The sequence below is a fragment of the Lutra lutra genome, chromosome 13 (assembly GCF_902655055.1).
Source record: "Lutra lutra chromosome 13, mLutLut1.2, whole genome shotgun sequence".
Lineage (NCBI taxonomy): Eukaryota > Metazoa > Chordata > Mammalia > Carnivora > Mustelidae > Lutra > Lutra lutra.
The window spans coordinates 83,078,109-83,093,455 of record NC_062290.1 but is presented as its reverse complement, the minus strand read 5'-3'; the positions used below and the strand labels follow the sequence as shown (position 1 = coordinate 83,093,455).

At 43.8% G+C, this 15,347-nt stretch overlaps 2 protein-coding genes across 2 annotated transcripts in view; one reads left to right on the top strand and one right to left on the bottom strand.

The window, feature by feature from the left end:
- The window catches only part of MORN5 (MORN repeat containing 5), a 28,208-nt gene extending 27,770 nt beyond the window's left edge, over window positions 1-438 (bottom strand). The window contains exon 1 of the mRNA XM_047700556.1: window positions 333-438. Within this exon, the coding sequence (XP_047556512.1) occupies window positions 333-379 (47 nt within the window). The 5' untranslated portion in view covers window positions 380-438. The remainder of the gene's footprint in view (window positions 1-332) is intronic.
- A 99-nt stretch (window positions 439-537) lies between these two features.
- On the top strand, window positions 538-14,302 carry NDUFA8 (NADH:ubiquinone oxidoreductase subunit A8). Its single transcript, XM_047700557.1, has 4 exons — window positions 538-719; window positions 6,948-7,111; window positions 10,191-10,356; window positions 13,984-14,302. Exons 1-4 carry the CDS (start codon window positions 669-671, stop codon window positions 14,119-14,121), a joined length of 519 nt encoding a protein of 172 aa, XP_047556513.1. The 5' UTR covers window positions 538-668; the 3' UTR covers window positions 14,122-14,302.
- Window positions 14,303-15,347: the final 1,045 nt, after the last annotated feature.

Below are 15,347 nucleotides of genomic sequence, written 5' to 3'. Positions count from 1 at the left end.
AAGGATCTTGCTTGACATTTTTTATATTTTTATCCCCATATCTAAAACTGGCAGATAGCAAACACACAAGTATATATGGAATGAATATACCTCAGCTCTTCTGAGATATATTAGATATGTGTCCTTGACCAAGACACTTTACTTCACTGGGTCTCATTTTCCTGAACTGTAAAATGGGAATAAACAAGCCTACGTGAAGGGTTGTCCTGAAGGTTGAAGGGAATAAAGTTTGTGAAAGTGTCTGGTACAAAGCCCTTGGCAAATGCGAAAAGGCAGCCGTCTTTTCCCAATCACAAATACTCAAGACACAGTGAATCAGATGAGGCTCTTACCTCCCGTCTACATATTCCCCAATATATTGGCTTCCTGTGTACTCCATGGCTCCGGCCTCTAGTCTCCAGCCCTTGGGATCCCGGAGTCTCAGTGCGTCCCGTCTCACTATGACAACCAAGACGGGCGGGGCCTAAGCAAAGCTCCGCCCCCAGCGCCTGCCAACCTTCCAGACACTGCGCACGCTCTGTGGCTCGCGGTTGGGCAGAGCAGTGCGCCTGCGTGGCCGGCTGCGCAGGCGCAGGCGTGAGGTGGCCCTTGGCGGTCGAAAGGGGAATTCAAGGAGACGGGGGCGACGCGGCTGCAGGCGCCTCCTCGGGTTTGGGGCTGCCGCCATCATGCCGGGGATAGTGGAGCTGCCTACTCTGGAGGATCTGAAAGTGCAGGAGGTGAGGCTCGTTCGGAAGCCAGGCAAGCGGGGCATAGGGCTGCAGCTTTTCGGGCCTGGGCCCAGCCCTGCTTCGTCTTACTAGACTGTGGGCCCCGGCTTCCCCCACGCAGTGCCCCCCAACACAAACACAGGTCGCTTCCCGGACGCCCCCTCCTCACCTCCGGGAATCGCCTCACCCCAAGCCCATCATGCAGTGGCTCTGTAGCGCTTTCCTCTCCAAGCCCACCCTGACCCCCAACGATCTGCTTGTCATTTACGTGAATAATAGTGGTACTTTTTCTTAAGCACCATCCAGGGCCACTTTACTTACTTTAATGGCACGTAATACTTAACCCTTTCCGCGAAGGGAATATGCATCCCCGGGTGCTCGCAGCCGAGCGAGAGAGACAGTCGCTTGCAGGTGGCCTCATCCTTACCGTGTTGGAGTGGAACTAGGCAAAGGAAGCAGCAAGAGGAGATGATACTGGAGAGTGGAGTTGCTAACAGCCCTGGGAGGGTGTTTGGTTATAGGACACTTAAGGCACTCATTTATTTAGGAGGATATCATTGAATAATTGCTGTATACATACACACCGGAGATTAAGAGGTATGGTCCCTGTCCTCATGGAGCTAATCATGGAGTAATCTCATGGAGTAATCTAACGGGGAGACAGACATAAAGAGGCAGTTACAGTACAGTGAAATTTGTGCTATGAAGTGGAGACAAGACAGTATATACAAATTATTGGCAGTACAGCCACACCTTGTCTAGATGTCAGGCAGGATGCCAGTTAATTACTTTACATCCATTAATTCATCACATTCTGCCAGCAGCACTATGATCTAGGGTATTCTTGGTCTCTTCGTGTGAAAGGTGAGAAACCAGGCCTTGGGAGTAGAAGTCATTCGCCCAAGGTCATATAGTTTAGTAAGTGGCGGAGCTGGACTGTGAATCCAGGTCTGAGTTTAACACCCATGCTTTTAAACTCTTGTATTACAGGCAAAAGCTGAAGGGAGTGAGAAGGCTTAGCAGGATGTTTTGTGTCTGGGAGACAAGTGCTCTTTGATGTGATTCTAGGGTTGTGGGAAGCTCAGTTGTTGCTAAACCTGGAGATAGGTACGTCAGACTGGTAGGACTGGGAAGCAGCTTCTACAAAGCCAGACTTATTTTATAAGTGAGGTGGTGGGGAGAGGCGGAAGGTTTTAAGGCAGAAGAGTGTCATGGCAGGCCTGGATAGTAGAAAGACTAGGCTGCATAAAAGAAGGAGGGCAACACTAAAAGTTATGTGCCAGAAGTTATATCCCAGAAGTTAAGGGTTTTACTTTCATGACTTCACTTAATCTTAGGTGCCTGTGAGAATGGCACCTATTGTTTTTTGCAGATGAAGGGCTTTTTGCTATGCTCAGGGATGTTAAAGTAAAGTGACATTTATTAAGTGGTGGCCTCCAGTATTCAGTCTTTGGTTTCTTGTCCCACAGTGAAGCTGGGTTAGCCTGAGACTGCTGGGTTTTTCATGGGAACTTTAATTTGATTCAGCAAACACCCGAGGTTCTACTTCTGCAGATATTCTGTATCTGGAATAAATTTGCCGTTAGTGTTTATACAGTTGAATCGAAATACAGATAATTACATAAATAACTAAAATACAAGACAAAGAGTGATTAAATGCTATGGAAGAGGAGCCGACGTAGTTTAAGAGAAGAGAGCAGGATTTAAAGTTGGATCTAAATTCCAGGCCTGACTGCTTGGTTACCTTGATTAGTCACTTGGAGTATTTGCAGAGTTATTTTATTTGTAAGATGAAATGATTCCAGCTCTATACTTCGCTGAGGCTGTAAAGGGAAGAGAGAAAGCACTTCTCGGGCATAATGTGAGACTTGGCTAAATGGTATTTGAAGAATAGCATTTATAGGCCGAGATGGAGAAATGGGCTTTAAGCGAGGGTTAGATCTGAGCGAAGGTAAGGAGATGGGAAAATGCAGGGCTCCACTGATGAGTTCTGGGGACCATGAGTTCAGTGTTCTGAGACAGCAACAAGTCCCTTTTTGGAAGCATCTTGGGTGAGAAGGCTGGATCCAGAGGCTTTAAATACCCCGTAAAAAGTTTAGGCTCTGTTCTGCTGTTAAGCCTGAATCCTTCCAGGGCTTTGTTGCTAATTTGTTTTAATGGAGTATAATAAGAATTGTCTTTTAGGAAGATCCTTCTGGCAGCTCTGTGAAGAATGGATTGAGGAGAGGAAAAGAAAAGCAAGATTAGTTTTAGTGGCTGTTGAAATATGAGGAGGCTGTAATGACCTCAGCATAATTGGGGACTGCTCACAGAACGGAAGAACAGATGTATCTGGAAGTGATCAGATGCAGCAGTGACTTAGGTATCAGGCAGGAAAGGTTGAGGAGTCTGTCAGATTTGTGACCTGACAATGGGGCTGAGGAAGCCAGAGGGAGCAGATTTGATAAACAAATTAAACACGTTTTGGACCTCGTTTTCTTTGGAGTTATAACACATCCCTGTGGAAGAAGCATTCAGAAGCTTAGGCTGGAAACTCCTTGTACACATTGACAGTTTTGAGCAGAAATAATAGCTAATATTTATGATGTGCTAGGCACTGTTCTTAATATTTTTATATGTGTTAACTCATTGAAATCCTCAATAGTCCTATCAAATAAGGATAGTTATTCCCCATTTTCCACAAATTAAGTAAAACGGAAGGCACAGCATAAATTAAAGACTGTAGAAAGAGGTGCAGACATGGTTTAAGGAAGAGAGCCGGACTGGAAGATTGGTTGTAGATTGTAAGACTTTTTCTGCCTCCCTTTCCACACCTGCAGATTGTATAGACCTGCTGTATGGGGAGGCTGTCATGAGGGTAAATGAGGAAGATGCTGGAACTCTGTGTTCTTTGAGACAAAGGGAGCTGAATGAATTTGAGAGGGTATTCCCAGTAAGCAGCTGTGAAAAGATGTTGTTTCTGTTGGAACTCAACCAGTCTTCGTGAAGAAGCAGGTGAGGGGAGATGGTGGCATCCACAGTCCTTTGCCACCTCAGTGAAGGTAAGGTAAGACAGAAAGGACTGACTGAAGGTCACGGTCTGTGAATTCCAGTTCTGCAGTTGCCACTGACCTGCTGTGTCATCTTGAGCACGTCTCTTTCCCCAGGAAAGAGATTCGGTGGGTGGTTATTGTGTTTTATTTTCCTGTGACAGAGCATATTTTATATGCTCAACAACATGGGTGTGCCTGGATTTTGAAAAGACCTCTACATTGGTAGGAAAGTCAGGCAAAGAATGCTGTAACTTTTTTGGGCACGGTAGCTGTGAAGGCATTTGAAAAGTCTTTAAGGCATTTGTCAAGGAAGTAAATATAACTGACTTAATTTTTTAAATATATTGTTTTTAAAAATTTGAATCTTGGTTTTTTTTTTTTAAGATTTTATTTATTTATTTGACACAGAGAGAGACCACAAGTAGGCAGAGAGGCAGGCAGTGGGGGCAGGGGGGAGCAGTCTCCCTGCTGAGCAGAGAGCCCGATGTGGGGCTTGATCCCACGACCCTGAGATCATGACCTGAGCCGAAGGCAGAGGCTTAACCCACTGAGCCACCCAGGTGCCCCGATTTTTCTTTTTTTTTTTAAGAGAGGGAGCACGAGTGCATGTATGCACGGAGGAGGGGCAGATGGAGAGGGAGAGAGAATGCCAAGCAGGCTCTGCGTCCAGTGCAGGGCCTGACATGGGGTTTGATCCCACAATCCTGAGATCATGACCTGAGCCAAGATCAAGAGTCGGGTGCCTAATCGACTAGGCCACCTATATGCCCCTGTCTTGATTTTTATTCTCTCAGCTCTTTACAGGTAATACAGCAAACAAGAGTATTCCCCTCAATTAACCTAAATAAACTCTTACTATAAAAAATTGTAATACAAAATCTTAGAGATTTTTAAACAAATTTATTAGAGTTGTCATGCAGACTTTTATCATAAGTTTGTCTTTGCTTTGATAATTATAGCAAGTGTAATATTAGTAGACATCGTCCTAACTTTGTTCTCCTCTTCCTGTAGTGTGTAGATGAATTACTCTCTTCATCTTTCCTTGCCATTTATTATATCAATAATTTAACCTAAGCTATGTGAAATTCATAAAAAATAAAATTATAGGGGTGCCTGGGTGTTACATTCAGTTAAGCATTTGATTCAGTTTCAGCTCAGGTCATGATCTCAGGGTTGTGAGATGGAGCCCTGTGGGGCTCCGCACTCAGTAGGGAGTCTGCTTGAGACTCTCCCTGCCCCTCCCCTCCATGTGCACTCTCTCTCTCTAAAATAAATAAATCTTTAAAACATAAATCAAATTTATAAAATTTTTAGCATAAAAATAATTATAACATTATTCTTACATAAGAATCCTTAGTAAATATTTACAAATCAAATCCAGTAATATCTTACAGCGTAATACACTATGGCAGACTAGATTTTATTCTATCTATAATGGGAGAGTTTTGGAAAATCTGTTAGTGCTCTATACTTACAGATTAATGAAAAAAAAACCCTGAAATTTTCAGTCTTTCCAGAAAGAACAGTAAAACAAAGCCAGTTCAGATTAGAATGAAACTTCCTTACTGAGGAATATCCGAAGAACTGTATCCCAGACAGCAGTGACAAACGTTGAACCAAACTGTGCTTTAAAGTCTAGAAAGAGGCCAGAGTGTGCCTACTGCCATTGCTGTTCATCTGTATTATCCTAGAGTTTAGTCAAAGCAATAAGATAGGGGAAAAGGAAAAAAAAAAAGATACAAATATCAGAGAGGAAGGGCGGTAGTTTTTACTTATAAATGGGAGTTTTTCCTCTTAATTGTCATTAGTTTTGTATCAGAGCTGAGTTCAGAAAGATCTGGCTAGAGAGGAGATACAGTGTACAAACAAGCAGTAACGAATTTGAAAATCTAATAGAAAAAAAAATCCTATTAAATATATGAAAAATGTTAAAATACTCTGAAATTAAACAAGAAATGTGCAAGTTTCCTATATGACTGAAGCTCTGGTTTTAACCAAAGAGCGTAAGAATGACCTGAAGAAGAGGAGGGACATACTTTATTTTGGTGAGAAGGCATAATTCATGTAGTCTTGTCTCTTCTGTGAGTGTTGGGTCCCCGTCCCTGGCACGCAGTGAGCACTCATCAGCTACTTGTGCTGGACACTATTTGGGGTGCTTGGTGAGCCACGGTCAACATGACATTTAATTATAGTTCCATTTAGGGAGAATTGACATCTTTAGTCTCAGCCCTCTGTTGAAAAAAATCCCTACCCTCTTGGAGCTTATATTCTAGTGGTCACACACAGAGTGACCGCTGATGATAGCTCTTATGAGGTCAGTAGAAAAAGATCCTCTGAGGAGATAAAATTTGAACAGAGACCCGATACTGTAAACATGCTTGTTCCCTCTGATATAATACATGACTAAACTTTGTGCAGTTCCAATGCAAATTATCGGACAAAGGGGTTCTTCTGAAAGAATAACGGAAGTGACTTTGAAACGGAGGAATGATGAGGAGGGTGGTCCTCCCAGACAGCAAACGTTCTAAGTTCTAGTAATGGAAATGTTGTGGTATGGGCCCAGTTAGAGGGACCTTGGTCTGTGTGCAGTCCCCTGTGAGTGAGCTGTAACTACGCTTTCTCAGGAAAGTGTCCTGGGAGGCAAGTGAGAGATTGACATAGTTACAGGGTGGCTACCTTGGATATAGTCTGTAATTGTAAAAAATTGAAAAATTTTAGTGCTTTATTATTAGTAATAACTTTCTGGACTAGATGCCCTCTAACTGATCCTTTCCAGACTCATCCTCTGTGATTCTGTAGTCTTCTGGGAAATTTATCTGTTCTATCACTTTTATTCCTGAAAAGGAGACTCATCAAGGCTCCCCAGAGTTAGGGCCCTCCATCATCCTTCAGAACTCTGCTTTCAGAGAGGTAAGGGTTCTGTTAGGGCTGCCATTTCCTTATGTCTTAAATGGGGAGAGTAATGTCAACCCAATGAGATGACTCTGAAGGTATATAGAACATCATGCGTGTGAAAGAGCCTTGCGATTTCTAAAGCAGCGGAGATCACAAGGGATTATTATGGGAGCCCCTGTCTAATTTTCGTGGTGGAGGTAGACCAGTGCTACCTGTATTTCCTCTGTTTTGAGTGGCAGGAGGTGAAGATGAGGAAGTGATATCCTGGTCACAGGTCTGTGGTCTGTCTCTCCTGCTGTCCTTTCTCCAGGTGAAAGTCAGTTCTTCAGTGCTCAAAGCTGCCGCCCATCACTATGGAGTTCAGTGTGATAAGCCCAACAAGGAGTTCATGCTCTGCCGCTGGGAAGAAAAAGACCCCAGGCGGTGTTTAGAGGAAGGCAAGCTCGTCAACAAGTGTGCTCTGGACTTCTTCAGGTAACAGTCTTTCACATCAGTGCTGCGGGACTGAAACATGTAGGTGTCTGTATCCCGGTGAACATTAAGTGAAGGAAGAGTTTTGGTAGGAAATGCAAGACCTTGAAATCTGATAGACCCAAAAAGCCTACAGTAAGTGATGCAGTTATTTTTGTTACTTGTTTTTATTATTTGGTGTGTATTCTTTAATATCTGTGAATGTTAATTTCCAAATTATAGAATACTACGTTATCTTATATAGGATTGTTAGGAAAAATTTGTACAAGTATGTAATAACAACTCAGCTCACTGCTTGCTAACAGGAATTCACTAGATTGCTGTTACTACAGAACACTCAGTTACCGTGGAGTGAAAAGTGGGTACAGAGTCAAGGTATTAAGTAGGCCATTATGCTTGATACTGTAAGTAAAAAAAATCCAGATTGTAATTGTAGAGAAATGTTTTGACAGACTGTCTTAAAAGGGACCGAAACTCTACTTGAAGGGAATTGGCTTGCGTAGCTGTAAAGCCCAGGAATAGGACTGGGATTGGGCAGGGCTGGAATCAAAGGGCTTGCATAATTTCATAACTACTTTGTATCTTTCTGCCTCGCTTCTCCTCCCCCAGTCTCTTAGTTCTGTTTTTCTCTGTCAGGTTCATTTTCAGAGAGACTCTTTGCTTGCTGTAGCAGAAGTGGCCACCAGCCACTCCACACCGCTGTGCTGCTTGCCTAGTACACGTAGACCAGCCGTGCCAGTTGTCCAGTGGTGTGAGCAGGGCTCCCGGGACCGAGTCTCATTGGCCTGGCTGCTTGATTTCATATGCATATCTTTGAATCAGGTGTGTTTCAGGAGATAAAATGCTGTGCTTGGTCAGGCCTAAAGTGGGGAGTAGACTTAGATTCAGCTAAACCACTCTGCTGAGAGATAGGGAGGGATTGTTTCCCAAAGGGAAATTAGAAGGATGTTACAGAAGAATGGAGACTGACTGCTGGCTAGGCAAAACCCACAGATGTCCACTATAATGACGGGAGAGGGAAAAATCAAATTTCCTTCACATAATAGCTACTTTCTTTCTTTCTTGGTTCTGCTGTCTTTGTCCATATGCGAAGATATTTTTGTGGTTAGAGTCATAGTAGTGTGTGACTTAAAATTCATTTTTCCCTGAAACTATTGGGAGCATTCTTTGCCATTGCTGGATTGTCTTCATGACCATCATTTTTAATGGCTATATAATATTCCACCAACGGGTAAACCAACCTAATTTGCCTGACCAATTCCTGTTATTAAAAACATCATTTTCCCCCCGGTTTTTGATTGTTTTAGATAAATCTGCAGTGGTTACCTTTGTGTGTAGCTCTTTTTCTCTTTTTAATTAATTCCGTGGCATAAATGTCTCAGTAGTGAGATTATGCTATAAAAAGGCTTTGAATATTATTTATGGCTCTTGGACTATAGTCGTCATTTTCTTAAAAGTTGGGTCACTTTATTCTGCCTTCAGCACTGTATCTTTTTTTACCTTACCGGTATTGTGTATTATTTAAGTATTTGATAGGTGCAAAATGATATTTTATTCTTGCTTGAATCTGCATTGGTTTGATTGCTAACTAGTTTACGTGTTTACTTTTTAAACTTTTCTAAGAGAACTTTGGAAAACAATTTCTGCTTTGGCCTAGAGGTAGTACTTTTAAGTGGACAGTGTTTGGATTTCACAAGCTCCCGAGGTGCCCAGCTACCTCCATGAGAGTTGCTGCCTCCATGCTGAAGTTGCTCTTTGTAGGCATTAGGAGGTAATAGTTGGGTGTGGGTACCAGGGTAGCAGAAGAGACCGAAGACTCCAGTAATGCTAGCAGCTCTTCCGCTGTCCCATGCTGGAGGAATTAAAAAACTGGCATTGGAAACAGTAGCCTGCTACCAGCCTGATTCTCAGTGGAGGGGGTGCGGTTTTGTGTACTGTGGGCATCCTGTTCAGTGAGGCTAGGGGCCGTTCAGAAGAGCTCCATATGGCTTTGCTGGTCTTCCTTCTTTCCTGTGCACACCCCGCCACCCCCAGGTTACACTAGAATTCCTGGAAAGGTATGTAAGAAGCTGGGTACATTGGTTGCTTCCTAGGAGGGAAACCCAGCAAGAATGGAAAGCAGCTTTTTCACTGTGTATTTCCTCCATCCCATCTCTGAGGTTCTTCCTGAGCTGTGTGAAGTAAGATTCCCGTGTTGAGTGTAGCTAGATTCTTAGAGTACGGCAAACTAGCACTTTCTAGTCATGATTCCCTTAGGGGAAGGAGAGTGCTGTGCATTTCTTCCAGTGCCTCATGTAAGGCTTTTACTTAAAATAATGGCATTTTATTCTTCTTTGAATTGGCATTTATTGGATTACCAGCAAGGCTGAATGGTGAGAGAAGGGAGTTTTGCAAAATAATTGAAACTTATCTCTTACACACAGAAGTTACCTTTTCTTCAGCCATTTTTGGTGGCCACTAAATGAATTACATGCTGCCTTCTTAACAGAGACCACCAAATATAATTTAACTTTTTAAATGACAGATTAATCTGTTTCTGTTCAGTGCATTACTAGAGCGAGGGCTCTGAACTGTGAGGAGCGTAAGGTGGTTTGCCTCCTCACCGATGCTTCAGGATCTTCCGCTTGTTGGTTTGTGTATTTGTCTTTTACAATTCCGTCTCTTCCTTTGCCATTGTCTCACCGCTGCCTTCTGTCAGTGTGCCTGTCTCAGATTATGCTGCCTCTTCCAAGTTTGCTAAACTGATCATCTTTAGAATTGGATCTAAAGGAAAGAACACGTAGACCCTAAGTGAGGAGTGTTCTGTGTAAAATATATGTGCCTCAGACCACAGTCTTCACATTTCAACTCATTTAGTTTTGCTGCATAAATAAATGAGGTCTTCTTCCTCAGAAATCTTTTTCTACTTATTGGTTCTCAATCTGAGGCTCTCCAGATTGTCTGTAAGTGAGGTAAGAGCATCTGCTCTCCTACCTTTCAGAAAGCAAGGCTGTGCTTTTGAGGTCGGTGCTTACTTTTTCCCTACTTTTCTGTTTTTCATTATTTTGCAAGGAGCTATCCCTAACCTAGCCCTCTTTTCCAGGCAGATAAAGCTTCACTGTGCGGAGCCTTTTACAGACTATTGGACCTGCATCGACTATTCCGGCCTGCAGCTATTTCGTCACTGCCGCAAACAGCAGGCCAAGTTTGACGAGTGTGTGCTGGACAAGCTGGGATGGGTGCGACCTGACCTGGGAGAGCTGTCCAAGGTAAAAAGTCTCCTCCTGCTGGGGCTCTTGCCTTCTGACTGACAGGTGGGTAAGGGCTGGAGGGGCAGTCAGAAAAGGTTAATGAGGGAGTGATTACACACAATCCAGGAGTTTAATAAAAATATTTCTTTAAATAGATCGTCCAGCATGTGCAGATTTGTTTTTGTTTAATTAGCTAATTGGAGAACAGAAGGGAGGAGATGAGGAAAGACACAATGTTAGGGGCACTGGCAGTTGAAAGCATTGAAGTTAACCTGGAATTCAGAGAGGAAATAGGACCAAGGTATGCTGGATTCTACAGGCCAGATTTATCAGTACCTGAGATTTTTAAGTGTATCCCTGTAGTTTAAAAAGCACATTTTCTTACTCTGTTCTGTATTTCCTATCTCAGTCATGACACCACCATCTCTTGAAACATCAGAAACCTCAATGTCTTTTTTCTTCATGTCCCTTTCTCCCTTTATAAAAAATCATCAGTTCCTATAGGTAAGCATTTCCTGGATGATTTTTTTGAGTCCTCTCACTGTCCCCACATCTTGAACAGGAGTTCTTAACTTAGGCTGTGCAAATATCTGGGAGGGGAGGGTGGTCCTGTTCAGATTTTAGAAGACCTTGTATCACCTGAAATTGAAGAATTTAGGCTATCATTACATCTTCACGTGATCTGTATAGAAAATAAATATCACTTTCTTTTTAAAACTTTTCAGGGGCTTGCCCTTGCTTGCAGTATTCTAGCTTACAAGAGCCTGTGTGATCTGACTTACCCTGCTGCTGCTGTTTTGTTTTTTTTTGTTTTGTTTTGTTTTTGAGAGAGGGGGCGGGGTGTGGAGCAGAGGGAGAAGAGAATCTCGGGATTCTCACACAGGGTTTGATCTCATGATGCTGAGATCATGACCTGAGCCGAAATCAAGAGTCAGACACTTAACCAGCTGCACCACCCAGATGCCCCGACCTACTCCCGCATCTTCAGCCGCATGTCTTCCATTACCTCTGGGACAGATAGGTGGCAGGATGGCAGGGAAAACTCGGGTTTGACTGGAGGAAGGTAGTACTACTGAGTCACTGTGGGATCCTGAGCATATTGGTGACTGTTTCCTGTCCTACCGCATCTCCGAAATAGGACCAGTATTCATCCCTAGTTTTCTGTGAGGATTAATTAAGCTCGAGAGCTTTTGTGAACTTCCAGCCTAACGCCTGGTGCATAGGTCCACAGTTCGCCCTTGTTCCCTTCTCTTTATGTATAGTATCTGTGGGTAGTTGGGTCTTAAGCTTGGTGTCATAAGTAGATGAGTGCTTTAGCAACTTTGTTTTGCTTTTGTCCAGATTGATTATCTTCAGATATCTTCTTTTGCTGCCCTGCACAGATCACTTAAATTGTGGATAACTCTGTTGGAAGGTGGTGGGACCTACACATTTACCAATGAAAACAACCTTTTCTCATTTCTGTCTCTAATCAAAGGAGAATTAACAAACCATGCTGTTAAGAAAGCATATTGATTCCTGAACCTTTGTGTTAATGTTTTTAAAAACCTACAAAATACTGTCTTGTTTTCAAAAGTTTATTTCTTTAAGAGGATTATCAGTTTTAGTCATACTTAAAATCAGAATCCAATAATCTTTTTTTAGAAACGTCATGACCAGCTGGGTAAAGCCTAACTTTTAGCTGCATTCACTTCTGCATTCTGCGTCCACTGGGTTGCCTTTCTCCCCTTTGTGCCCCTGGCCAGTTTCTACTCACTCTTCTGCCCTCAGCTTCGATGTCAATGTTGTTTCAAGTTTCCAACCTTCCTAACCAGTTGCTCTCTCTCCCCCATTATTCCACCATCCTGGGAAGGCTAACATTGACAATAACTTACGGAGCACCCGCAAAGCATCAGGCACCTGACTGTGTAGTATCCTAATAGCACTGTCAGCCAGTAGTCCCATTAAGAGATGGGAAATTGAGCATTGGGTAGACTGCCCAAGGTTGTATACCTAGCAGTTAGTTTGACCACATGCTTCTGCTCCTTTTCTCTTTCCATATGATACAGAAGAGGAAGTTGTTTTCTTGTTCTTGCCACAATAATCTGTCCTTTTAAGGGTTCTGTTCATTACTTGAAATTTAAGAAACATGTTTTTAGATTTATTTCATACATATCTTGAATTCCTGAAAGGAGCTTCACATGCCAGGTGGAGGCATTTGGAGGAACTCTGTCAAGCAATAAGGAACCATTAGTGATCTCTGTGGTGGAGAGAGGAGAACACTGTTCTAAAAAACAAGCGTACAGCTACTCTGGACCTGTAGACAGAAGGCTTGGGTCCCTGCTCCAACTCTGACACGGAGCATGTATCTTGATCACGGGCAGGTTAGCCTCCCTGGTCCTCACCTGTGAACTACAGATAGTGTCTCACTGTGTGGTTTTAGTAATAATTGTGCTGTTGTGTTCCTGAAAGCTCCATTCACAGTAAATGGTTTTTGAATTTGTGCAGATGGGAAGATTCATCAGTCATATAGGGAGTGGCTTGAAGATCAGACCACTACATAACAACATTGTTAATAACTGTGGCCTTGTCTTTCCATTTCTCTGTGTGTTTCCTCATCTTTAAAGTGAGAACAATTGCCGGTGGGTTTCTGATGGAGATTTTGTGACCATCAGGGCTGATGTGGATGTGACCACCTTCCGTCTCGCTCCTGTTACCATAGTGTAGTGCTCCAGCGAGCTGCCAGGCCTGTTGGCTTGGCTCTCCCAGTTCTGGTCCTGCCCCTCTCTGATCTAGCTTCCATACCTTCCAGCCTGCACATGTGCTTGAACTGCTTCCCTGCTTCCATGCACCTGTTACCACTGGGGTCAAATTCAAACACTTTGCACATCCTCCGGTACCCTTCACTGTCAGGCCCTTGTCAACCAGTGTAGTATGTTATTTAAAATGTTATTTAAAAGCACAAGCTTTGGAGTAGGCCGATCTGGCTTCGAGGACTAGTTTTCCCACTGGTAGGCAGGTGGCCACAGGGAACCTCTGTGAGATGATCTCATGGGAGTTTGAGAATGAAATGGAATAAGGTGCTCAGTATCGTTTCCAGCGGGCACTTGCGTAGGTGCCTCTTTTCCCACCACTATTCATGCAGCCTTTGCTTTGCCGTTCTAAAGGTATGCCTCTCTGTGTACACACAAACTGATTACCTGGAATGTCTTTCTCCTGCTAATCTTTCTGCCTGGCTCATGGGCATCCTTTAAGATGATGCTAAAGGTTACCCGCTCTGAAATCATCCAGCCCCCAGCCTTCAGGATGGGTGACATGTGCACAGTCCTTGCTCTAAATCCTAAGTGTCAGCATTTAGTTCCTGCCTCAGTTGTGATAATTTGGTTAGGAAGTCTTGGCTGATTTTCTTGTCTGGCTCCCTCGAGGACAGTGTGTGTCTTGTTCCCTACTATTTCTGAAAATTCTACCACATGGAACGCCCCAGAGAAGGCTTTCTTAAGTGTTCGTTCAAAGGTCAAATGAGTCTAAATATGGTTTGCCGGGGCTTGAAAAAAGAGGGTTAGTTGGGACAGCAGGACCAGAGAGGAAATGCTGGGAAGTACGTTCTTGGTCTTAGACTGTTCCACCTGACCTCAGCCTTGCTTCTGTCCTCTTCGCCCCTCACAGGTCACCAAAGTGAAAACAGATCGACCTTTACCGGAGAATCCCTATCACTCAAGAGCAAGACCAGAGCCCAACCCTGAGACCGAAGGGGAGCTGAAGCCTGCCGAACATGGCAGCCGCGTTTTTTTCTGGACCATGTAAAGATGGCTCCGTGGCCCACACTCAGTCACATGCCCAGACAACCACTGGTGAAATTCCCATGCAGTTTGCATCGACCGATAGAGTGTTCTTTCCGGGATCACAAACTTAACAAAAAAGTTAATTTATGTGACTTGGCAGATATTCTATATCATTTCCTGGCCATTAAAAATTTTAAAGGAAACAGTTGTATTTTATTATGTTTTATATAACCTTTTGGCCTTTAAAGATGACTTCCCTTTGCTTGTTCTTCTTGTGGTCCTCCCTGCATCTCTCTCTTTGCTTTAAGTAGGCATTCACCAGTGTGGCTGGGGAGCCACATTCAATGAGGCAGAGATGACTGTGAAAAGGAAAGGCCCTCTTACCTGTCTGCGTTCACGCATTTTGAAGTCTTACCTCTCTCCCCATCTAACATCTCAGACAAATAGCTTTTCCTAAAGGTCATACAAGGGAAGTGTCCAGGATAGGAGAAGTGAAGAAATGTTTGAGCCTTGTGACTCAGGCCATGGGAGGGGCCTTCTGGCTGGGTTTTAGGCAGTCTTGCTCAAAGTTTCTTAAAGAACCAAACTTCCACCACTTCCCCTTGATATCCCATCCTCAAGCATTATAACCCAGATGTTTTTCCTGATAGACAAGGGAGGTGGAGGCTGAACTCCCAGCTCCAAAGCCAGGAAGTCGGGAGGTCTGAGTGTCAATTCCAACCTTGGGTGTGTTCCTTAACCTCTTGTGAGAGGTTGAATTTGAGGACAAACTAAAGGCAACATGCTTATCTACCTCCTGGGCAGGTTAAAGCCACAAGTATTTATAAAGCTGTGGTTCAAAGCACTATTATGTCCTTATTTTCCCTTTCATTCAGTTCCTTTTTCACTACCAGGCTATTTCCTTTACATCTGACTGGGTCGCTCTACACCCTTCTGCTTGTGGCCTTCAGTTGTACATGGCCCTGCGTAAGCCCATGGCAACTCCCTGGGCTTTGGTTTCCTTTTTTGGCACTCTAAAAAGCAGAGTTGTCCTATAAGTCTTTCCAAAGGCCTTTCTAACTCCCACTCCAGAGATCCCAGGCGGGGAGAGTCCCAGGAGGCATTGGAGAGGTACAGGGCCTGTTGCCCAAAGTGTCAGCACAGCTCAAAGACAAAGCCCTGTGTGATCGGCCTGACCCCCCCCCCCCCGCCGCTACCCTAGTCCCACCCCACAGTTGGGAGCACTTTGGGGGAACCTCACTCTTAATT

Excerpts from the sequence above, each read along its gene's own strand:
- NDUFA8 (XM_047700557.1), top strand. The coding sequence starts at position 669 with ATGCCGGGGATAGTGGAGCTGCCTACTCTGGAGGATCTGAAAGTGCAG. Across the intron at positions 7,112-10,190 it reads TGTGCTCTGGACTTCTTCAG|GCAGATAAAGCTTCACTGTG; the intron begins GTAACAGTCTTT and ends CCTCTTTTCCAG. Across the intron at positions 10,357-13,983 it reads ACCTGGGAGAGCTGTCCAAG|GTCACCAAAGTGAAAACAGA; the intron begins GTAAAAAGTCTC and ends CGCCCCTCACAG.